This window comes from Alexandromys fortis, unplaced genomic scaffold (assembly GCF_014885135.2).
Source record: "Alexandromys fortis isolate MF-2015 unplaced genomic scaffold, M_Fortis_MF-2015_v1.1 scaffold_339, whole genome shotgun sequence".
Classification (NCBI taxonomy): domain Eukaryota; kingdom Metazoa; phylum Chordata; class Mammalia; order Rodentia; family Cricetidae; genus Alexandromys; species Alexandromys fortis.
In genome coordinates this window covers 16,963-42,468 of record NW_026068234.1, presented here as the reverse complement: position 1 = coordinate 42,468, position 25,506 = coordinate 16,963, and the positions used below count along the sequence as shown (strand labels likewise).

General features: G+C 42.2%; 1 protein-coding gene and 2 pseudogenes across 1 annotated transcript; 2 read left to right on the top strand and 1 right to left on the bottom strand.

The window, feature by feature from the left end:
* Positions 1-8,479: 8,479 nt before the first annotated feature.
* Positions 8,480-11,811, top strand: Zscan4 (zinc finger and SCAN domain containing 4). Its single transcript, XM_050130894.1, has 3 exons — positions 8,480-8,854; positions 10,453-10,612; positions 10,698-11,811. The coding sequence occupies exons 1-3, from the start codon at positions 8,480-8,482 to the stop codon at positions 11,675-11,677; spliced, it is 1,515 nt and encodes a 504-aa protein (XP_049986851.1). The 3' UTR covers positions 11,678-11,811.
* Positions 11,812-14,535: 2,724 nt separating this feature from the next.
* LOC126493787 (vomeronasal type-1 receptor 4-like) lies at positions 14,536-16,399 on the top strand (annotated as a pseudogene).
* Positions 16,400-21,938: 5,539 nt separating this feature from the next.
* LOC126493786 (vomeronasal type-1 receptor 3-like) lies at positions 21,939-22,996 on the bottom strand (annotated as a pseudogene).
* Positions 22,997-25,506: the final 2,510 nt, after the last annotated feature.

Sequence of the window (25,506 nt, the reverse complement as noted above, 5' to 3'; positions counted from 1 at the left end):
TCAGCATAAAATTCAGAACCCCAAATAATGCCATTACCCTAAAGCAACCTGGAATCTCAGTGATTAAAATTTCTGAAATCACCAGGCAGTGGTGGTGTATACCTTCAATCCCACCTGTTGGGAGGCAGAGGCAGGCAGATCTCTGCAAATTTGAGGAAAGCCTGATCTACAGAGCTGGTTCCAGGAAAGCTAGGACTGTTACACAGAGAAACCTTGTGTCAAAACAACAGCAACAACAAAAACCCCTGAAGTCTGAATTTCTCTAAACCATGACACCAAAAAGTTTGAATGTTGAAACCTCAAACTAATTATTCCAGGAGAATAAAAATGCCACATGATAGGGAAAGAATTCCCAATTTTGGGAATAGATTAGCCAATGGTAGGATAATGACTTTTTTTATTAATCCTTTTTGGTCTTTGGATACAGGGTTTCTCTGTGTAGATCTGGCTGTCAGTCATGGAACTACTTCTGTAGACCAGGCTGGCCTTGAACTCACAGAGATCCACCTGCCTCTGCCTCCCTAGTGCTGGTATTAAATGCTTGTGCCACCAAGGTCCTGCATCAGGGGACACATTTAACCTAATACTTAGAATACTTGGATAAAGTCATTGGCCTTTATTCCCTCCACACGCCTTTAATCCCAGCACTGAGGAAAATAAGTAGGAATAACTCTGAGTCTGAGACAAGCCTGTACTACAAATTGAGTTCCAGAACAGTAAATACTGCTTGAGAGAAAGTCTCTCAAAACAAAACAAAACAAAACAACAACAACAACAAACCCAAACAGACATACATAAGGATGTCTGAAACAGAGCTGGAACCCAGTACTGGATATCTAGAAGCCATATGTTTTGAGTGAGAAGTCATTCTCAACTTCTTTCTGAGTCTGCGATTAGAATAGGCTACAAGGTAATGTGTTGCAAAAACAGAAGAAGAAAAAGAAGAGACAATAAAAAAAGCTCCTTGATTTTGGTCAATCATTTTTATTTCTGCCCCAGAGCACAGTCTTCACATCATATCTACCAAACACCATGTTTTCCCCAAATAAAATACATACCTCTCTCTCTGCAGACAGAAATGGGTCTGCTTCAGCCTCTGCACTTTCTATGTTGTACTTCAGACAACTCCTGGATGCCTCCTGCCCTCTGTCTTATTTGACTCCCAAGGGTTTGCCCTTGTTCACTGCAGCATTAGAGATCCAAATCTCCCTGGAAAATAAGACTGAAAAACAACAACTTTGGAATGATCCCTATGTGAGAACACTCAGAATTCATTCAGGCTAATTCCAAGGCCAACATGAAGTAATACTCCATCTACAGTGCTTCTCACTTAGCGCCATATTTTTTTGTGGCTTTGTGCCTGGCCCTTCCCCTCCCATGATACTTTCTGACAAGACAACATGGAAGGTCGCATTGCTGACAAAAAAGAAGACAGGGATATTTGTTTATGTTTTGAATGCAACTACAATCCTCTTTCTTTCTTTCCCTTTAGACTTCGGGGTTTGTATCATAATTTGGTCCTAAGATTCACAGCATAATAGAATCATAATATTAGTCAGTTTTCAGCCTTCAACACTGGAGTAAAACACCTACATAAGGGGCTGAGAAAACTTTCAGATGAGTTTCCACTAATTACATGTCAGTGTAGAAGTGTCCACATCACAGGAGCAAATCCATTGAGGCAATCAGGAGAAAGTAGGAAGAAAACATCTCTGGGAGCCCTCAGTGTCTCAAGGAGGGATGATGGAGGCACAAAGAACTAACGTTAGGACTATGAAGTTGATGAACACAGGACAAGTTGAGAACTCTTTCCAATGTCCAGACATCCATAGCGGTATTTTTAAACTCCCAAGAACAATGAATTAATAGGCAGGCAGGAAGGAGATGCAATGAATGGGCCTTTTCATCCCTTTTCAAGCCACATTATGTAAATCATAGATTTATTTCACTGTGCAATAGTTGTATATTCTTTTCCAGCTATAGTGTACACCATTCTATGCATAAACTAATTTATATGGATAGTGAGTGGGTTGTTGTTTAGGAGTATATTGCTCTGAACTCCCTTTTCAACAAATTGTACTGCAAACATGCAATTTTGCCAATTCTGATTGAATACAGAATTATGATGGTTGATGAGCTTTGAAATACATTATTTTTATTATTTAACAATGTCATATGCAAATCCAATGCACTTTGATCATGTTAATCCTTTTACTTGTCCTCCTAAATACACTAGATCCACCACACTCCCAATCTCTCCCTACTTCACGTCCACTATTTTTGATAACCCATCCAGTCCAATTTCTGCTGTACATATAAACATATGTGTGTAGGGCCAGCACCTGGAGCTTGGGTGACCTCCTGTACTCTTAAGGAAAGCTGACCAGCCCTCCCTCTTGCTAGATATGGACTGCTCCTCAGTTAGGGCTGAGGTGTAATGAAACCCTCCCTCATGCTTGAATGTTGACTGGCTTTGCTTTGCTAGTCTTATGCAGGCCACTGTAGTTGTTAAGAGTTAAGCACACCCATTCCCAGCTTTTCAGGTGGAAAACAAGTCTATATCCCCCCCCCCCCCTGCACTGAAGAGATAACCCTGCATGTTTAACATTCCTGGTTTCTTATCTGTGAGCACAAGGACCTCTCCCCCTTGACAATTACCTGTTGTTGAGTAGTTTCCACAGTGATGGAAACATTCCATCCTGAATGGAAGCTCCTAAAACAGGAAGGCAAACAACTCAGAAACAGTTTTAGGAAGTCCCTGAAACTGACCAGACTCAGTAAGCCCCTCTCTGTTAAAAGTAAACAGTAAAATCTGAGCTTCACTCTCAGAGGAAGGAAAGCTGAGCTGGACAGAAAGTGATTGACAGAAGGTGATTGGCCTTGTTGAACTGCCAAGACTCAGATGAGCTGAACTTCAGAGAAGACTCAGGGATGGCACTGAAATGAGACCAGCCACCATGGGAAAGGAGAAACCGGCCACAATGCCTGCTTGGAAAAGATTTAGCCCAACTGAGACACCTGGAAAAACCACTCTCTACCCTGTTGATCTGCCTGTAGGATATGCAGTGTGCTCCAGGTTTTCCAGTTTTGTGAGCTGTCCTTGTGCTTGGGTGGGCTTTGGCGATACAGCTGTTGTTGAGTAATTCCAGCTCCTGGAAGCACTTCCTCTCTCCTCTTCCTGTAAGTAACTCTAGTGAAACTCATTGGTTCACCAAGTTGGACTTTGGTAGTATTCATGTTTTGGTCTGTTATGGGTTCCCTTTCTAGGGTGAGCTGACGTGTGTGTTACATCTCCTTAGGAAAACTTTTGTTCCCCAACACACTTTCATCAGTTGATAGACATCCAAGCACATTCTGTTTCCTTGCTATTGGTAATAACATGGCAATAACATAGTTGAACAACTTTCTCTTTCGAGTGTGTGTGGGGGGGTGCATGTGTGTGTGCATGCGTACATATGAGTATTTGTGTGAGAGTGCATGTGTGCCATTCATCTGAGGTAGTCAGATGAGAACCTTGAGTGTCCATCTTTGCTTCTTAGCAGCATAACTAGCTGACCAGCTTCTGAAAATTTTCTAGTCTCTCTTTAATCCCAGGGACACTGGGGTTAAAGACACCTGAGATACTGTGATTAGATTTATGTGTGTTTGGGTGATAGGAATTTATGTCAGCATTCTTGCATGGCAAACACTTTGTCAACTGAGCAGTTTCCCAGGCCCATGAGTGCTTTTTCTACAGTTCACGAACGTGCCCCATATGAGAAGAAACAAACCTCAGTAGTTGACAGGGCTTTGCAATCTGCTCCGTTAGGCTCCCAACTCACATTTAGCTGCAGGACACCTAACATCTTAGGGAGCCTTCCTTTTAAATAAAATTATGTATTTGTTTATTTACTTTTTATTTTGAGACAGGGTTTCTCTGTGTAACAGTCCTAGCTGTCCTGGAACTAGCTCTTGTAGGCCAGGCTGGCACCACCACTACCGCCTGGCTAAAATTATGATTTTTTTTTAAAATAGAATCTGTTTGCTAGCAAAGAAACTAAATTGGACTCTTATTTTCTGAGAACTACAGAACACAATTTTAGATAATAGATTCCAAACTGGAACATGCTTTCTGTGAACGAACTCCAAATCTTATGGGGAGAAGGGAAGTCTAAGATGATCTTGGAAAATGTATTCCTGGGTACAGACTGGTCTGTTTGTTGGAATTTATATGTGAGGTAGAGTTCATAAGGAAATAGGGGCTCAATTCCACTAAACAGGCAGATGGGGTTTCATAAAAGGGTAAATTAAATAACAGCAGATAGGAATTGTAATGTTTGCTCGATGATGCCACGCAACCTAAAAGCTGCCGTTTACCCGGCTCCGCTTGTTTATTCCTCTCTAGACAGTCTCAAGGCATGTTGATACCGTAAACATTCTTACACAGGCTGCTTGTGGGGGATTCTTTTTCCTTTGTAAAGATCTTGGTGGGGGATGGGTGGCACTTAGGAGGTGGACACACAAGGTGCCGTGGGATCTAGGCCAGCCTGAGCGGAGACTTTTCCCCCTAAGTATTAAAAAAAAACATACAGGAGTGTGTGTGTGTGTGTGTGTGTGTGTGTGTGTGTGTGTGTATGTGGAGAGAGAAAGTATTGGTGATTGTGTGTTACTCAAAACAGAAAACACTTGTACACTTAGAAAATAAAGCTAGCAGTCTGTAAGGATCAGAGGCGCAGGTGCGGCTGGCCTACAAGTGGCAAGCTGCACGAGAGTGGCCCTTTCACATGCCTGTCTAGAAAGCAGACCTTAAGGACCCCTTCTAAGGAGCCAGACGCGGCAAAAAGGGAGGCGGTATCCAGGTCCATCAGGAAAAGCAGCAGGCAGCTACAGACTTAATCTCTAACTGTAGGCCCCTACGAAGACCCCAAAATTTCTGGAAAGCACCCAACAAGGCTTCTGAGGCTTCGGCACGGGGACCCGTTTATCTAGGAGGTAGGTAACAGCTCCAAATGGACAGGGGGCTGAGGGTGGCCGATAGCGCTTTCAATGAGGTACTTCATGCTAAAGTTACTGCATGAATTTCCTCACAAAACCGATTGGTCGAGAGAGGCAGAAAATCCAGAATGAAATAAAAGTGAACCAATCACACTGCTCTGGGATGAACGTCCGCCATCCTTGCAGTTTTTGTTTGTTTTTTAAAGACAGGGTTTCTGTGTAGCTTTGGAGCCTGTCCTGAACTAGCTCTTGTAGACCAGGCTGGCCTCGAACTTACAGAGATCCACCTGCCTCTGCCTCCGAGTGCTGCAATTAAAGGCTTGCGGTGCGCCACCACCGCCAGGCCTTTGCAGGGTTTTAATGCTGGGTTACTTGTTTTCGCTTATGCATGTTGGGCATGCGCCAACAGCTTTTGACTCGCCCCCTTTCCCATCCTCTCTTCATTTTCGACGCCGTGTTTGCCAAAGTTATAGAAATGAGGCAGAGTGGCCGAGTGCCAAATGCAGCTCACAATAAACCCTGTTCTAAATGCTGGGTGCAGCCTTTGTGGTTTCTACGATGTGGCTAAGTCATTTTGCAAGCTTAATGCCAATTTTAGAAGTGGGTGTTCTGGGAGCCTCTCTGACACTATGCTGGGTGTTGGGTTTAGCAACAGATTATACAGCGCAGATATAGGGCTCCATCTGTGGTAAGCACATGCCTACCGCTGAGCTGTGGTGTAATCACTAAATGTTCCCCAGTACCCAGGCAGACAGAAAAAGCTGAGTCCCGTGCGAGCACGCTCAGACTGGAAAACTGTTCAACTTGTTGCTCTTATTTTCTCACACCAGAAGTCTAAAAATGAAATACTCTTTTTGTTAAATTGGCAATAAAACAAATACAATCTAAATGATTTAAAGATTCAAATAAAAAAAAAATTCACAAGCGAGTAATCCAGACATAGGCGCCAGAAGTCCACTTGTGGGAAGGTTCCATAATCCTGGCCGATGTGCAACAGGGTTAACTGGTTCTGTAGACTCCCTAGATAGAAGATGGAGCAACTTTTTTCTTTTTTAATGGTACACCATGATTCTGCTCAGCTGATCAATTCACTGTAGTTTTCTATATCGTTCTGGGCTTTCAAAAATTTTTAGAGCTCTGACGTGGAAGCTCAATTTGTAGGGTGCTTGCCCGACTTTCCAGAAATCCTCGAGTTACTTCCCATACCGCATGATCCCTAGGGGTCCCTCTCACCTGCAGTCCCACCCCGCACTCAGGAGGTGGAGGTTCCAGTATCAGAAGTTCGAGATCATCTTTGACTGCACACCAGGCTCAGAGTCAGCCTGAGCAAAGAGAAGGGAATTGCGTCTTTCCTCTAGCCTTTGAAATCTGCACAGACGAATGTTCAATTTTCAGTTCCCATCTCCCCTGTGTCATGCTGGTGTGCTGCTCCAGGTGGGTGGAAATCAATTCCATGCTCAGACAAAAATTATTGGCAGAACGACAATGGTGACACATGGCATGAGTGTTCTTAGCCTCATAAAATCAACTGTTTTCATATCAATGTGTCAGCTGATCAGCGCTGCTTTAACTGAATTAAAATGCAGACTTTCATCGCCAGGAATGAATGTCAGTGCAGGCGAAGGATAGGTTTTTGCAGTGAAGTTCACCCATTGGCACACCTTTTCACTGATCTGTACCCAGGTTTTGTCTTCCTAACACTGATATCAGGGATCCGTTTTTATTTTTCTAGGAGACCTACAGCTTGGGGTTTCACCATTCAAATTTTTCATCAGTGTAGTCTAATGGACTTCAGAATTTTTCATCACTGAGCTTCCATTTTTCTTCGGGATGATGGCCTTTAGGGTTTTGACTTTTCTGATAAGGCTGAGCACAATTTTGATACAAAGATCTCAACTCGGGAATTTCAGGGCATAGAATTCAACCTAGTAATTAGAATGTTTGGAGAAATCCAGTGAGTGGTGGCGCATGGTCCAGGAGACTGAAGCAGGTGGATCTTGGTTCCAGGCCTGATTTGTCTAAATAAGGAATTTCAGGAGAATTAGGGCTACATAGAAAAAAAAAACAAAAACAAAAAAACCCCAAAAAAACCACAAACAGACCAACAGTGATGCTTAAAATACTGAGGCAACTTTGGAACCCCAATAAAGAGGAGCTAGAAGCCAGAGCATTACAGTGCAGGTCATTCTCAACTACTTATGGAGTTGGTGAGCAGACGCAGATGAGGCTACAAGACACCTTTTTGGAAAAAGAAATAAACATACACACACAAAGACAAAGAAGACACAACAAAACCCACCTCGTTACTTGGCCACCTCGTTACTTGGCCACAATGTTTTATTCCTCCACAGATTAGTTCTTACATCATGTCTCCCAGTCACCATGTGTTCCCCCAATAAAACACAAGCCACTCCGTACCTACGGAGATGAGCCCTGTTCAGCTTGTCTTTCCTATGTTAAACTTCAGACATCTCATGGGCACCTCTTGCCCTCAACCCCCTGCCAAGGGTTTTACCTTCTTCACCAGAGCATTTGGGATCCAAAACTCTTTGAGAATCAGGAAATATTAACAAGTTTGTATTGAGCCATATGTGAAAATACAGGACTAGAAGTCATGCGAGATCAATGCCAGTCCTTATATTCCCTTTCAGTGTGGTACTGTCCCCTTTCCGTACAGTGACTTTCCATGCTTGTTTAGGGGCTGTTCTCCTTCCATGGAAGCATTAGGGCACACACCACCTCCCAGTACATCCTGGAATCACCCTGGAGATTCATCCCAGAAGGAGTTAAGGTTGGAGAAAAGAAAGATTTTCCTTCTTTGTACCCTTGAGTGTGTAAATTTTGCCTGCTATTACTTGTGGGCTGTGGGAGATTCCGCATCACAATTTTGGGGAGATTTCAGTGGTCGATTGTGGTCTTTTGGACAACTTCTCTGATTAAGGGTTTGACATTTTAAATCTTAGAAGCTATTCAAGGATGGGACCAAGTGATGTGTGTGTAATGGACGTGTCTTTGCTGCACTGTGAATTTAATGTTGCTGGCCATTCACTTTTAATGGGTTTCTTATGGAAGGGCTGCTTTATGGCACTTCAGAATGGGAGAAGAGGGGTGAAGCTTAAAATTGGATGATCAGTCACAATAATTTTACCTTTCGCAAGGAGGAACCAGATAGCCCCAAACTACTGCAGAGCTTGCGTGCAGTGTTTAGCTTATGGTACGTCTTCCATTTCTTAATCCAGGATTATTTTCCCTATGGAGTCAAGTATTGTGCTTCACAGCTGCTCTTTGATGTGTTCTCTGGACGCATTTGTGTACCGCTAGGGTGAAGTGTGCCCTGTCAGGAAACCATGAAACAATCTGTGACAGAACTCGTAGTTGATTTTTGACTTTAATTATTGTGTCTCGTCTCTTTTTAACGTACAGCTTTTCACATCTACGAATTGTTGAAACATATCTTCAAGTCTCAAGGCAGATATCAAACTTCTTTCTGAGAATCCTGATCAGAATGGCTTCACAGCTCAGAGGATCTTTTAAGCCCAAGTCACAAGCAGATAACCTTGAACCAGACGCTAGAGAGTTTATTCCAACCCAGGTTTCTCCTGACATCTCTAACTTTTCAAGTGCCCGTCTTGCCCTGAATGACAAAGGCTCGTGTGTGAAGCAGGAGCTGCAAACACTCTGGGAGATGTTCACCTCCTGGTTGAAGCCAGAAGAGCAGAGCAAGGAGCAGATGATCTCTCAACTGGTCTTGGAGCAGTTTCTGAAAACCGGGCGCTACAAGGACAGTTTTGCCGTGAAAGAGAAGTGGGAATCAAGTGGCAGAAACCTGGGGACATTCATGGAAGGTCTGACTGACGAGTGCTTGAAGCCTCCTGTCATGGTGAGTGAGGTGAGATGGCTGGGTTGAAAGGAAATACTGTCATTTGCATCTGGGAATAAATGAGGAGAGGGTGTTGTTATTGAGATACTTATATTACTTGTTTTTATTTTTGTTTTATTTATTTTTGTTATTAGTGAGATTGCTCTCTGCCTCCAAAGTTGTTACAAGGGATAATATACAGTGCTCTAAATGAGCACGAATAAAGCAGAAAGGAGTGCATCAGTTGTTTGAGGATCATAATTAAGTTTAGTTAGTTTGTGCTGTGATAGAGAGACTGGAGAATTGACATTCAAGCAGAGCCTTTGTGGCTTTAGATGTGATGCTGTGGATCTGTGACATGGCTAAATTCAGGGAGGGACCCTTGTTGTAATCTTAATTACTGAGTTGGTAATCTGGCTAAAAATCTAGCTCCTAGCACTGGCCTGTGATCCCCAGACCTGGGATGCAGAAACTGACTTTCCAGGTTGGTTCTTACATGTCAGAAGATACCCTGTTTAAAATACTGGGGTTGCAACATAAGTTTTTTATGTTAAAATACAGCTCTCACATGCTTGCACAACACCCACACACCCATAAGAAATGCCTCAGTGAATAGTGGTACTTGGGTGCAAAATTTTAAATCCAGAGAGACTTAATATATGTGTAATTATATTGGGTCTTATATCAAAGTCTCGATTTGCATAAATCTAAGTTATTGACAGAAATGGTGGGTGAAGAAATGCTTCAAACATAGTGTTTTAGATTTTTCTTCTTTCAATATCAGTTTGGTAAGTTTTTTTAGTTAATTAGTTTTTAGTTTTTAATTTTTTTTTTCTCAATTTGAGGCATGGTTTTGTAGTGTAGCCCTGGCTGGCCCTTTTCTCCTCCGGTGCTGGATTAAAGGTGCCACCCACTACACCCTACTATTTTTAAGTCCTTTTATTCTGTAAACACATTCCCACTTCACAGTTTGTTTTATTCCACAGTTGCACACCTGCACTTTGTTTTTAATTGAGAAATTCATGGTTGAAGCTTAATTCCATGTAAACTACTGTCCTAATGTCCTAGTCATGTTCCTAAGAGCAGAGGCAGTGTGCGACTTGTGAAGATTATTTATGTGTTGGACAAGTATCAGACAGGAGTTATTTCTGTTAATAATTCAATAATAAGTAAATAAACGAGACCCAATTTAAAGCTTTCTTACTAAGGGCATTTGTGGTCAAAGGTGATTGTCTAGGGCCAGTGGTCGATGGGAGTGACAACATATTACAGGTATTGGAAATAAAGACCACTTACACAGCAAAGTGAAGTGACAGCTAGATTAATGGCTGGAGATGGGGGATGGGAAAGCCTCAGCTACCTGAGGGTGGAAATGGCTAAGTACATGAGGTTCAAAGACAGAAAGTAACAATTGCCAGTCTGAGGCTAGGACTCCAAAATGGCAGGCACTCTAGTATTACAGTTGAGTCTCTGAGGATTCCAGATGATAACATCCTTACGGATGAGGATAAACAAATGAACTAACCAATAGTTCAGTGATCCTGGGCAGTCAGGTTGAGGGCAAGTTTTTTCTGTAATCCATGGATTCATTGGCAATGGTCATCTGGCTTTGTTTACAGGTTCATGTCTTCATGCATGGGCAGGAAGCGCTCTTTTCTGAGAACATGACCTTAAAAGAAGTCATCAAGCATTTAAAAGAACAACAGTCATTCAGAACTACAACACAGGAGAAGGCAAGAACACCCTTGCAGATTCCACGGGATGTGGTATTGGCAACAGGTGAGTAGGGTAGCCTGAAGAGAAGAGGGATGTTGTGTGAGGATCCCTTCCTGGACACAGTTTCATAGACTCTTTATTTCCACAGGATATGAAAACAGTGAAGATGACCCAAACACTTTCTTGAAAGGTAGTGAAGTGAATAGTTGTGTTAGTAGTCCTGGAAATGAGATGGACTCCCTTCTTGTTATCCACACAGGGCAGTATCCTAAGCCTGAACAAGGAGGTGTTTCTTATGGAGTCCTTTGGGATTCCAAAAGAGCAAAGCAAGGCACTTCCAGGTACCAGACAGAGTCCCTGAGTGCATCTTCTTATGAACATATGTTTATGGAAGTACAACCAGTGTATCTCTCCAGGACAGACCAGTCTGAAGACGCTGACGATGGCCACAACACCCTCTTGAATACTACTGTTGGAAATGATGGTATCAGCAGTCTCAGAGATGAGAAAGATTCTTTTCTCATTATCCAGGGAGGGCAATGTCCTGAACTTGAACAGGGAGGTGTCCCTTATGGAGTTCTCTGGGATTCCAGAAAAGCAATCTGGGATACATCCAGGTCCCAGGAAGTGTCTCCAACACCACATTCTTCTGAAGGTGTCACGATGGTGGTACCAGGGTTCCTCTCCAGGCCAGAGCAACCTACTTCTGAGCCTGTTCCTCTTTACCAGAATCAGGAGGTAAATTCTCTCTGTGTGAGTGACCAGGAGAGACTCCACATAGATTCCAAACCATTCAAATGTGATAAATGCCCCAAAGCTTTCAAATATTCCTGTAACCTGTTAATGCACCAGAAAAGACACAGGAATGAGAGGCCATTTGTCTGTCCCATTTGTCAGGAAGGCTTCTGTCAAGTCTCAGAGCTCCAAATTCATGAGGCCGTACACAAGCCAGAGAAGCCTTTCTCATGCAACACCTGTGGCAGGTCCTTCAGCCACAAGACCAATCTGCAAGCTCATGAGAGGATTCACACAGGAGAGAAGCCCTACACCTGTTCTCTGTGTAACCATAGGTTCCGCCAGTCATCCACATACCACCGTCACTTGAGGAATTACCACAAATCATACTGAACTGTGTGCCTTCCTCACCAGAGGTTAGCAGGGCTTCCGCCTCAGTGTCTAATCTGCACATGGAGAGCCATGTAGCTCCTAACTAGCACTTAGCCAGTGAAAATAGGTTGTTTAACTTCCTCGCATCTGTTAGCTCTTCCTCCTGGCATGTGAGGGTAAAAAAAGATGAGGAATTTGAAAGTTTGATCACTTAAGTTTACCAAATGCCTAAAAAGTGTCTGGTGTTTTATTTCTGAATAGTAAATAAAAGTTGATGTTTCTGTGTTTCTCCTGTGTGCTTTGTCTCATGTATTTTCTTGTGTGGTCTATGTGTTAGTGGGTGTCTCTGTGTAGGAATGTTGGGCCTTACCTTCCCCATTTTGTGGCAGAGACACTCTTGCCACCTTGTACCCCTTGTGAGGTAAAGACCTGAAGCTCATAGTGAAGGAGACCCCCATAGGGCTGGGGCTTCCTCCCAGTCCCTGGATTAGGCACAAACCACATCTAAACACCTGTTTTCACAGAGAGATACTTTATTTTTTTGGTTTTTTGAGACAGGGTTTCTCTGTGGCTTTGGAGCCTGTCCTGGAACTAGCTCTGTAGACCAGGCTGGTTTCGAACTCACAGAGATCCGCCTGCCTCTGCCTCCCGAGTGCTGGGATTAAAGGCGTGCGCCACCATCGCCCGGCCAGAGAGATACTTTATTAAAGGTAAAGAAAAGTGACTGCTTTCCCAGTAAGGCAGAAAACAGCCCCAAATGACTTTTCAGGTGTAATTTTTAGGTGGGACAGAAAGGAAGGCCTGTGTTGGAATGAGCTAGGATGTGGTGAGAAAGGAGATAGGGTATGAGGGACAAGGAGGATGGTACATGGGAAAGGGGGCAGGTCTTGGGGACAAAGGACCGCATCTGGATAGAGAGGAGACAGATGTGGCCTGCAAACGGAGACTGTGCTTCCATTTTCCAGCTGCCCAGACCCAGATAATCACTCAGAAACTATATTAATTACAGCACTGTTTGGCCAGTGGTTTAGGCATATTTCTAACTAGCTCTTACATCTTAACCCATTTCTATTAATCTGTATTGCCACAGGGCTATGGACTCCACCTTCTTTCCTCCTCTGTCTCTGCTTGAATTTCCTGCCTTGCTATCTATATTTTACCCTGCCATAGGCCAAAGCAGCTTCTTTATTAACCAGTGATAATAAAACATATTCACAGTATACAAAAGGGAATCTCACATCAGTGGCCCAAAGCAAATACCAGTTTATTAAGGTATAGGTGGAAAACCTATTAGGATGAGGTATTTAATTCTGGTTGGGCAACTGATTTTCCCCTCATTGTATTTCCTTAATTATTCATGATGATTCTCTGCTCTCTTCCAGCACTTAGCTTCACATGCAATCTCCCAAAGCACACTTTGTTTTGTTGTGTTTTTAAGAATCTTCTCATGTATATGTGTGTATACCTGTGTGGATTCATATGTATCACATGTGTGCAGGAAACCAAAAAGACCAGAGGGTGTCGGGTCCTTTGGAACTGGAGTGGCAAGTAGTTGAGAGCTGCCTGATGCAGGTGCTAGGAACTAAACCCAGGTCCTCTGCCCTTTTAACCACTGAGCCATTTCTTCAGTGCTGTGAAAAGCGTTTTCAGCTGCCCAGTTTAGTGTTTAATGTTTTCAGGTTGGAAAAAAAAGATACTTTTACTAGTTTTGAAAACAAAACATGAATAATCTTGCAGGTGATTTGTGTGTGTGCATGTGTGGTCACTGCACATAGATACGTGTGTGTGTGTGCTAGAGGTCAGTATCCGGAGTCTTCCTCAATTGCTCGCTACCTCAGTTTTTGAGAGGGTCTCTTACTGTTCTGGAGCTTGCTCGTTTGGCTATACTGGTTTACTAGTGAGCCCCAGAGACCCACTTGTCCCCATCTTCCCAGCACTGGAGCTCTGTGCTTGGTGTTCTGTTATGTGTTCTGAGGACCCAAACTCTGATCCTCATGTTTTCACAGCGAGCTCTTTAAGGCTGATCTTCTCTCTGACCCCTAGTTTTAAAATGCTGTCTTGACATTTTTCTTACTTGCTTGTGAGTTGTGAAATGAGCTTTGCAGAAGCATCCATGAAAACACACACAATTTAAAGCAAAATTAATATTAAAATACAATATTAAATAAAATGAATTAAACAAAAGGAATCTTTAAGTATTCATTTTATATTCAGAATTAACCACTTATTCTAAACATAGCTGTGAAATATTTTCTCTTGTTTCTCTAGGTGAATTTCAAATTTTGCTCGTGAATTCAGAAATTATGGCATGATTTGAAAATTCTTTGAAAAATGATCTCAAATCAGTTTATTTAGTCAGAATGAGTGAAAACAATTTCTGTTTTTCTTTTTTTTTCTATTATCATTTTGGCTTTTTGAGAGAGGCTTTCTCTGTTTGTAGCACTGGCTATCCTGGAACTGACGCTATAGACCAGGTTAGCCTCAAATTCATAGGTCTGTCTGCCTCTGTCTCCTTAGTACTAGGGAATAAAAGCTTGTGCCACCACATTCTGTGATAACATTAATTTTTACTAAACATATCCAATACTTTCCATTGAAATAATAGAGAATACTTCTTTTATTAAAAGTAATTTTTACTGATTATTTTGGAACTCACATCATGTCCCCCATTGTGCTCACTGCCAAGTCTTCTCTTATCTGCTCCCTCCCCCATGACTTTGCCCCACACTCACAAACAAAAAGTCTATTTTGTGTTGCCCATATGCATACTGAAACATGGTGGAATTCCTAGTGGCCAGGACCTGAAGGGAGGATGAGCCTTTCTCTGCCTGCATACATGCCAGAACTCATCAACTGAGTCCTGGGGGCCAGATTGGGGCATGCCTGCATCTCCTGTGCCCTCACCACCACTTGCCTGGACATGCTGTGGGCCGGTGCAGTGTGAGTCCACGTCTTCCACAAGTCCTGGGGCTGAACATACCTACTATTAACAGCAAACTTCTAGACATTCATCATTGAGACAGCTAAGTAAATACAAGAAATGATGACTATTTTATTTAACCTAAACTAACTTCCTGAAATTATTTCCAGGGTCTGTTGAACCTACTACTTTAATTTACTATTTAAGTATGTATGAAAATGTTAAAGAGTGGGAGGAATGAGAACATGAGCAAAGAGGTAAGACCATGATGGGGACACCCACTAAAACAGCTTACCTGAGCTAATGGGAACTCACAAACACCAGCCGGACAGGGAAGGAAACAGCATAGGACCAAACTAGTCCCTCTGAATGTGGGTGACAGTTGTATGGCTAGGGCAGATTGTGGGTTACTGGCAGTGGCACCAGAATTTATCCCTACTGCTTGTACTGAGCTTTTTGGAACCTATTTTCTTTGGATGTATACCTTGCTCAGCCTAGATATAGTAGGGAGGGCCTACCCAAAGCAATGTGCCTTACCCTCTCTGGATGGGGATGAGGTGGTGGGTAGGTGGAAGGAATGGGAAGAGGGGAAGGAGTAGGAACTAGGATTGGTATGTAAAATAAAAAAATAGTTTGTTTTCTTTTAAAAAATAATAAATTAATTTTAATGATAAAGAAAATGTTTCCTGCAAACTTGGTAATGGGAATTTTCCTCTTCTCCAAGACTCTAGTGGGAATGCGTGGCTTCTATTTTATTAATGCCATTTTAATATTCACTGGAAAGTAGGTAGTGCCCAAACACCTGGGTAGCACAAATAATAAAAACCCAGAGACAGAAAGCAAAGCAGCCAAGTCACTTAGAGAAGTTTTACCTCCACCAAGGCTGGACAACTGCAGACTGTGCAGACTAAATAGACTAAACCGACTGAGCCTCTCTCTCCAACCAGTTTATATTCCTTGTACAGTCGAGATTAAAGGCATTACTTCCTAGTGCTGGCATTAAAGGTGCAAACCCTCACCACCTGGATTTGTTTCAGCATTGATCTTGTGTAGACAGGGTGGCCTTGAATTTACAGAGATCCATCTGCCTCTGTCTCTTAGAATCCTGGGATTAAAGGTGTGGGCCACCACTGCCTGACTTCTACTGGCTTAGTTTTGCCTTTCTGATATTTAGGCAAGCTGTATTTATTAAAATATAAATATCACTATAGACCTGATTGTAGAGCGTTTGACTTTTGTCATCTGCTTGCCTATCATCTCAAGAGGCATTTCGCAATGTCACATTTTGGGTTTAAGGATTTCCTGGATGACATTGGATGTAATTTGATAGTGGGTGTTTACGGAATAAATGTTTTGACTCCAGAAAGATTGTCAGGGCCCATTTCCACCAAAAGTGTGACTTGGAGGGTGAGTTGTGGGTACCGCTCATGTTTCTGCTAATATTGCAACGGCTCTGTATATGTCCTTACTGTGCTTTATTGATGGCCTGTGTCTGTGTCTCATGCCCTGTTCAAGTGTCTCCATGGTGAGTGTCCTCTACAGACTGAAGAGACAAGTCCAGCAAATCCACAGTGCTCAACACTCTCTGAAAGTCTCGCCTGAGGACAGAGCTGCCCAGACTCTCCTCACCTTGGTGTACATATTGTCACCTCTTACTCAGTCTCTTCCATTCTGGCCATCTTTATGACCCATTGCAGAGGTCCAATACTCTGGGGAGTATGTGTATTTTTATTAAAAAATGCTTTCCTATTTCTCCCTTTGTTCTTACCTACAGTATCGGGTCGAGTTCCAGTCTGTTACTAACCTGCTGTGATAAGAGATAGTGACCTCCAAGTTTGACATGAACCCTAGTCTCTCCTTTTTTATTTTCCTTAAATAACATTTTTTCATGTATTTTACGTATATGAAACTGCAGTTTCCCTCCCTCTCTTCCTCCCTCCCCCTTGCTATCTACCCTCTCCCCATTCACTCCTCTTACACCTGCACTCAGAAAGGGGCAGGTCTCCTGTGGGCTTGAACAAAGCATGGCACATCAAGTTGAGGCAAGATCAGGCACATCCCCTTGCTTTTGGAAACATGTTCCCCAAAATTTCAGTTTCTTAGCATTGGCCCTTTCTGTATCCCTCTGTAGTTGGAAGCTTCTTGGTCTGTCTTGCCTGGCCCCACTGGACTGGTTTCTCTTCTGTCCATCAGTGCCCACAGCCGCTTATAGTGGCTCAGAGGCTAATATTAATATAATGGCTTGGTCGATGTCTTAGGCTATTAATGGCTTTTTCCCACTTGTAAATTAACCCATTTTTAATAGTCTGTATAATGTCACATGGCTGTGGCATTATCTTAGGTGTTCTGGTTTTATGAGCGACTTGCTGGCATCTCTCTCCGTGCCATCTTCTTCCTCTCTCTAGTTCTGCTTGGGTCTCCTACCTATCTGTATTTTCTTCTGCCATAGGCCAAAGCATGTTCTTTGTTAACTAATGGGAAGCATACATATTCACAGCGTCCCTCCTTGTAACATTGGGCTCACAGAGATGTTTTCTACCTAATTCATCCTAATTGCTTCCTTGGATTTGCTCCTGTGGTGTGGGCAGCTTTTGCACTGACATGTAATTGGTGGAAAGTCATTTGAGAGCTCTTTCAGTCCCTTATGTAGATGGTATCATAGATCTAGAGTTGAGTTACAAAGCTCTCCTGTAGTAGAAAAGGGGCCCTGGGGATAATAAAGCTATAAATCAGGGCCCAGAGTCTCATCTCAACACAGGACAGACTCAATTTTTAGCTCAGCACTTGCTGCCGTGGCCTCACACAGTATGCGGGTGAGAACTATTTTCCTGTCAGGATAAGGATAATTCTAAACTTGAGACTTACATGGGTACAGGACAATGACCATGTTCTTGTGACCAGAGCTGAGACTTGAAAAGATTTTTAACAGGATTTGGATGGTGTTTACTGCTAGATGAAGAATACACTCTGTCCACTCCTTCCTGTGAAAATCTACTTTCAGTACTTAAAATGGAATCCTTGCCGGGCAGTGGTGGCGCACGTCTTTAATCCCAGCACTCGGGAGGCAGAGAGAGGCGGATCTCTGTGAGTTCGAGACTAGCCTGGTCTACAAGAGCTAGTTCCAGGACAGGCTCCGTAGCTACAGAAAAACCCTGTCTCGAAAAACAAGAACAACAACAACAACAACAACAACAAAAATGGAATCCTCCCTTTCCTTTTGATATTTATTCCTTCCTTCCTAGTTCCATTTTTATTCTACTTTTGATTGAAATTGATTAAACTTCCACACCTCTTCTAGAAGCTATTTGTCTTTGAGAGCTGCTAGGAGAGGGAAATTTCTGTTTTTTCCAATGGAGAGACACTGGGTATGTGAACCAGACTAAAGGTCAGGCTTCATGCCCAGGAAGAGTATGCCAACACTTTTCAGACTCTATGTATTTATTGATATTTTTCTGTTTGTCATTGCTGTTGCTTTTTCTTAAGAAGGAGAAAGTTGTGTGTGGAGTATGGGATGATCTGAGAGGAGTTGGAAAATGTCAAAAGAATATAATAAAATATACCATATAAAATTGTCAAAGCATAAATGAATACCATATTAAATAAGTGAAAAATGATATGAATAAATATGGATATTACATAATTACATACTCACTTCGAAAGTGCCTTAAATAATCCAAAACATTTTATCAAAAATATTTTCATACGTAACCAAAAGCTTCTACAAAATCAAATGGAAAATAGACAGGTAACAAATTCAGAATAAACAGCAAGTGTATATCTTTTATTTCTCTTGGAACTCTGTATAAGCCTGTTGTGACAAACAAGTTAATGATGAAAATTTGCTTTGGTTAGTTTTGAAAACCTTTTAGGCACAGGAAGTATTCTGCCGTTTATGCTAATGACTAGCAGGGAAGAAGTGACTGCCATTGTTCAGCACCACATAACTGATGAGAATGTGACACCAAGGGTAGGAGCTCTATGCCAGTGTTGACCGCTCAACACTGACTAATATGATGGCTTTATTATGCCTTAAAACATTATTAGGACATGAATCCAGTATTCTAAAAGGAAGATGAAAGAGGATTGTAGCTTCATTTAGACCATAAAGAAGTATCCCTTTCTTTTTTTCTGTCAGCAGTGGAACCTTACATACTGTCCCGTCAGCAAGTACTGTGGGGGAGGGCGGGAAGGGTCAGGCTTAGAAATAGGCAGAGCCTGGGAGTGAGGGAGGAGTGCTGTGGGTGGAGAGCTTTACAGCAAGATGGTCTTGAAGTTGGCCTTTATCTCCCCTGAATTCTGACATTGTGTTCTCACACGTGGCTTATTCTAAAGCTGACAAGATTCCCTGATTTCTGGGGTTATTTGGATCCCTAATGCTGCAGTAAACAAGGTCAAATCCTTGGCAGTCAAATGAAACAGAGGACAGGAGGCAGCCAGAAAGTGTCTGAAATACAGCACAGAAAAGATAGAGGCTGAACCAGTCTCATCTCTGTCTGCAGAGAGAGGGGAATGTATTTCATTTTGGGAAACCATGATGTTTGATAGACATGATGTGAAGACTGGCCTCTGGAGGAATTAAAATGGTTTTTATTTTGTTTGTTCAAAATATTATCGTGCAGCCTACTCTACTCATAGACTCAGTAAGAAGTTGAGAATGACCTCCTCACTCAAATCCTATGGCTTCTAGATGCCCAGTGCTGGGATTCCAGGGCTGCTCTTCTCTCTATTTCAGGCATTGTTACGTTTGTCTGTGGGTTTTTGTTTGTTTGTTTTTTGAGAGACTTTCTCTTAATGTAGCCCTGATTGTCCTGGAAGTCAATCTGTAGGAGGGGCTGGGCTCAGACTCACAGAAATTCCCCTACTTATTTTAGTCATTGCTGGGATTAAAGGCATGCACATGAATTAAAGGCCCATGACTTTCTCCAAGCATTCTAAGTGTTAGGTTAATTTGTGTCTCCTGATGCTGGGCCTTGGTGGAACAAGCGTTTAATTCCAGCACTCAAGAGGCAGAGAGAGGTGGCTCTCTGAGAGTTCAAGGCCAGCAAGGTCTACAGAGTAAGTGAAAGAACCCCCAGTGTGGGGAGACTCTCACTCAAGTCTCGGGATAACACGACCCCCCCCCCCCCCCCAGTAACTCACGAGAGACCATCCTTGCTGCAATCACACGAGGTTTATTTGACAGGACAGGAACCAGTGCACTGGGGCCGAGACTCATAACCCATGCAGGGGAGGAGTTCAACCCCGAGTAACTGGGAGAAGGGGTTTTTAAGGGAAGAAACCACAGCCCAGTAATCCAAAGGGGGTAGGGAAAGCGTCATAGAAAATTCCAAAAATACCAATGATAATCACAAGGGGGCAATTCCCTGTTTCTTGTAAGACTTTAAGACAATCTTGAAGCCATTTTTGACAATTCTGAATCCTCTCAGCCTCTGTGCCATAGTGCTTCCCCTCCTCCCCTGGGAACCAAGGACCTAACAGCTACACTCGCAAGTACTCAGTTTCTGAACAATTACCCATATACGTATGCTTTGGTTCGGTCCCCTGGGAAACAAGGTCAAAATGACCTCTTACCTCATCTGATTTGATCTGGCAACAGCTCTCCAGTCAATTATTGGTAATAGCCCTTTCAAATAAGCCAATCAGAATAGTCAAAGAACAACCCCCCTTGCTTCTGTGACCCCTTTAAAAGTAGACTGTACCCGCTATTCGAGGTCCCTCGGCTTCCCGAATGCTGGGGGACCCTGTCATGACAGAATTAATAAAATCCTCATGCTTTTGCATTGGCTGTAGTGTGTGAGATGGTCTCTGGGGGCGACTCCTTCTCAGTGTTTGGACGCCAGAGTCCAACATTCTCAAGATTATTCTCAAGATTACAATCTAACTTTATCTTCAGCTCCTTCCTGAAACTGAACCGGCTATTCCTAGATTTCTGATTCTTCCCTCCCTGCTTAGATTTTTGGCTCTATTTTTTCCTGCTGGGGGGTGGGGGGGTCTGGATTTATCCAGGTCTTTCAAAGCCACAGATTAAAACAAATAAACAGATAAAAATAATAACAGCAACAAAAATAGGGTCTACTATAAACAGCAGGGCATCCAGGTTTATACAGAGAAATCCTGTTTTAGCAGACAAAAAAAAATCAAACAAACAAACAAACAAACAAAAAAACCAAAACAAGCCCCAACCAAACAACATTAAAATATGTCTCTTGAAATCATGGGTGGAAATAAATAGTGACACAGAGTGGCATGTTTATTCTCATGGAAACAAGTATTTTCATATGAATGCTTCTTTTGACCAGCATGGCTTCATTTATTAAAAATCCACACTATCATCAATAGGATTGAATACCAATGCAGACAAATCGTGTATTTTTATAATGTATTTTTATAATTTATATAAATCAGGGTTCTACCATCTGCTAATCCATTCCCAAAATGTCGAATTTTTTTCCTATCATGTGACATTTTTTTTTATTTTCCCAGGGTAACTGAACTTGAAGTTTCAACATTCAAACTTTCAGGTAATGGCATTTAAGGTTCTGAATTTTGAGCTGAGGGTCAGCACTTTTTTGATAAGAGAACACAGTCTTTGGGGTTAAGACCTCAAGGTATGAACATCAGGGGAAACAATTCAACCTATCAGTTATCATGCTTGGAGGCATCCATTCATAATGGCACACACCTTCAACCCATTCATAATGGCACACACCTTTAATCCATTCATAATGGCACACACCTTTAACCCCAGCAACCAGAAGTCAAAAGCAAAACCAACCTTGTCTACTTAGTGAAGTCCGGACTGCTAAGGCTACAATGTCTCAAAAAAAAAAAAAAAAAAAACAGAGGGGAAAAAACAAAACAAAACAAACAAACAAAAAACAAATGGTTGCTCGAAGTACTGAGGCAGTTCTGGGCCCCAGGCACTGGGGAGGTATAAGCCAGATGATTGTCAGCAAGGTCATTCTTAACTACTTAGTGAGTGTTTTAGCAGACTAGGCTATAAGACACCATTTGACAAAACAGATACCAAAAACTAGAAAAGAAGAAGAGAGAAAATAGCCTCCTTATTTTTAACCATACAGCTCAACTTCCCCCCAAGTGACAATGGCTCCAGCGCAAAGCAGGATCTGCAAACACTCTGGGAGATGTTTACCTCCTGATTGCAACAGATCAAGTGGGAGTGTTGGGTCCATAGAGGACAGGCCTTCACACTCCCACTTGATCTGTTTGGCACTCTTGTGGTTGGTTGAAAACAGGAACAAAAAGAAGAACAATCTGTTGTTTTCAGAAATGTTTCTAAGGATGTTTACCCCTAAGCCATGTGAATTATGGTGATGAGCTTCCTAAAAGGCAAATGTTTACCTATAAGTGATTCCACAATGATGGTAAGAAGGGGAGGACACTCACCATGGAGACACTTGATCAGGCCATGAGACACAGTCACAGGCCATCAGTGAAGCACAGTAAGATCATATACACAGAGATTGTCACATTACTGGACACAAACCCTGAGGAGTATCCATAGCTCAACCAGCTAGTGATATTTTTGTCAGAAATGGGATCTGACATTTTTGCTGGAGCCAAGATATTTAAAAGCATGGGTACAAGCCAACTGAGTGAGCAGGAGGGACAGACAAACATGTCTCTTGTTGGGACTAATTAGTCCTGGCCTTCAGTTTCATTAGTCTTAACATCCAGCTGAAGAAGGCCAGGACTCATTAGTCCCAACATGCAATAGTCTCTATGCGCTAGACCCCAGTTCATGAGCTTTGGGAAAGGGGCTGGAGGTTGAGAACACAGACGCAGAAACAGACTGACAAGCAGACCTTTTAACACTGATACCAAAAGCCCTTCTTTATTAGCACCATGTAGGCTTAAATACACTGCAGTCAATGGCCAACAGGTGAAAATCCCATCCTCTGATCTCTAAGCTAGGCACAGCTTCTAGTAACTTTAATTAGAAGGTTCTAGGAGGGAAGAGCGGCTGAAGGCCAGGACTCATTAATCCCAACGTCCAGCTGAAGGCCAGGACTCATTAGTAACAAAAGTCTCTGTATTTAAACTTGATCCACCTGGAGTTACTCAGGCTGATTGTGATTGCTTGGAAGCTACTCAATAGACCCATGGCATACAGGGACAGCCCGCTCTTTTCTCAGTAAATATTTATTACCATTTTACATCCAATGTCATCCAGGAACTTCTTAAACAAAAAAGTGTGCCATTTTCTGTGGAATGACTTCTGTGATGATCTACAAGGAGTTGGCAAAATTCAAGTCTCTATGATTAGGTGTTTAGGTATTAAATGCTTTGTTAATATCAAATGACATAATAAAATAGTATTGTAGAATTTATAAGCATTTCCACTGAAGTCTGGGAGAAGAGAAAACTGCTATCATCAAGTTGTCAGAAGTTATTTTCATTCCAACTAAAAAGTAAATAAATTTGACCGGGCAGTGGTGGTGCGTGCCTTTAATCCCAGCACTTGAGAGGCAGAGGCAGGTACATTTGTTTGAGTTTGAGGTCAACCTGGTCTACAAGAGCTAGTTCCAGGACAGGCTCCAAAGCTGCAGAGAAACACTGTCATTAAATACAATAAAAATAATGGAAAAAATGGATAAAGAAAGTGTGGAATATATACACATTAGAATACTACACAGCGGTAAAAAACAATGATATCTTGAATTTTGCATGCAAAAGGATGGAAATAGAAAACACTATCGTGAGTGAGGTAACCCAGACCCGAAAAGATGAATATGGTAGGTACTCACTCATAAGTGGATTCTAGCCACAAATAAAGAACATTCAGCCTATAATTCGTGATCCTAGAGAAGCTAAATAAGAAGCTAAATTCAAAGTAAAACATATAGTTATCCTCCTGGATATTGGAAGTAGACAAGATTGCCAAGCAAAAATTCAGAGCTTAGGGGTGGAGGTTGGGTGGGGGTAAAGGGAGATTGGGAGAGAGAAGTGAGAAGGGGAGGATGGGGACAGCTTGGGGGAATGGGTTGGTTGAGATGGAGGAAGGGTGGATATGGGAGCAGGGAAGTATATATCTTAATTAAGGGAGCCATTTTAAAGTTGGCAAGAGACTTGGCTCTAGAAGGGTTCCCAGGTGTCCAAGGATATGTCCCCAGCTTGTTCCTTGGGCAGAGGAAAGGGTGCCGGAACTGGCCCTATACTATAGCCACACTGATGAATATCTTGCATATCACCATAGAACCTTCATTCAGCGATGGATGGAGATAGAGACAGAGACCCACACTGGAGCATAGGACTGAGCTCTCAAGGTCCCAATGGGGAGCACAAGGAGGGAGAACATGAACAAGGAAGTCAGGACCGCAAGGCGCCCGACCACTGAAACAGTGGGGCTGATCTATTGGGAGCTCACCAAGGCCAGCTGGACTGGGACTGAAGAAGCATGTGATCAAACCGGACTCTCTGAACATGGCTGACATTGAGGGCTGACTGAGAAGCCAATGAAAATGGCACTGGGTTTTGTTTCTACTGCATGTACTGGCTTTGTGGGAGCCTAGTTTGTTTGGATGCTCACCTTTCTAGACCTGGATGGAGAGGGGAGGGCCTTGGACTTCCCACAGGGCAGGGAACCCTGACTGCTCTTTGGCCTGGAGAGGGAGGGGAAGGGGTATTCGGGGGAGGGAGAGGGAAGGAAAGGGGTATTCGGGGGAGGGAGAGGGAAATGGGAGAAGAGGAGGAGGTGGAAATTTTTAATAAAAAATAATAAGTAAGTAAATTTGTTAGGTTCAATAGATCATGGGAAAACATTATGAATGTACATCACTTTATAAAGTAAGCTTAATTAAAATACTCATCACTCTATTGTATTTATATAGCTGACTCAATGAAAAAGAAGGTTTTAAAGTAATTTTACTGTATTTTGGAGATCAGATTTCTCTGTGTAGCTTCAGAACGTGTCTTGGACTCACTCTGGAGACCAGGTTGAACTATAACTCACAGAGATGCTCCTGCATCTGCCTCTTAAATGCTGGGATAAAAGATTTTGCCACCATATTCAGTCTTAAAAAATGATTTTTAAATAAAAGTATATAATCTCTGCTCTCTCATTAAAAATAATGAATATGTTTCTGAAAGTTTAATGTTTTCTGGGACATGATAGTGGAACCTTTAATTTTAGGACTCAAGAGACAGGGACAGACAATCTATGAATTTGCAGCGAATCTGTTCTACAAAGGGAGTTCCACAGAGTCAGTGATATACACAGACAAACCCATGATAAGCAAGAAAAATGAATGAATGAAAGAAAGAGTGAAAGTTTGGGATGATATATGTCTTCATTGATTTGACTAAACACATTGATTTTGTGTATGTTTTCAAGAAAAGCACTTTAGGACATACCATTACTTATGAAGTTCATATCAAATTGACTTCAGAATTCATTAAGAGAAATAGGAGAAAATATTTGAAATTCACATTTAGAGTGAGTAATTATATAGTCTGGCTATTTCACAATATATTATTTTAAGATTACTTTCTCCATAGATCTAGCTCATACATGCCATGTTCTTTGATATCAACTTTCTAGAAGTTTCATCAAAATACTTTAGATCATGTGCTATTATATTTTGTATATATTCATTTCTTCAAGAAAATATACCTCTGCCTCTGCCTTTCTCCAAAGGAATTGTGTTGCTAACTTACTTTTATAATAACATTTTCTAAGATAATTTCTCATTTTGGGCATAGGAGAAATGGTCTCAAATTGGGCACTCCAGTACCCTAATGTAGGGTGCTCTGGCATAAAGAGCAGAAGCAGAGCCTGACATGCTGGACTTTCCCTAGGGCTTAGGGAGGTGGTGAGTGTGAACTGAGACCTCCCCATTGGCCACTGGGGAGAAACAACACACTGAATCTGGAGTCTGCTGAAGCAGGATCTCACTTATTTGTATTAGGC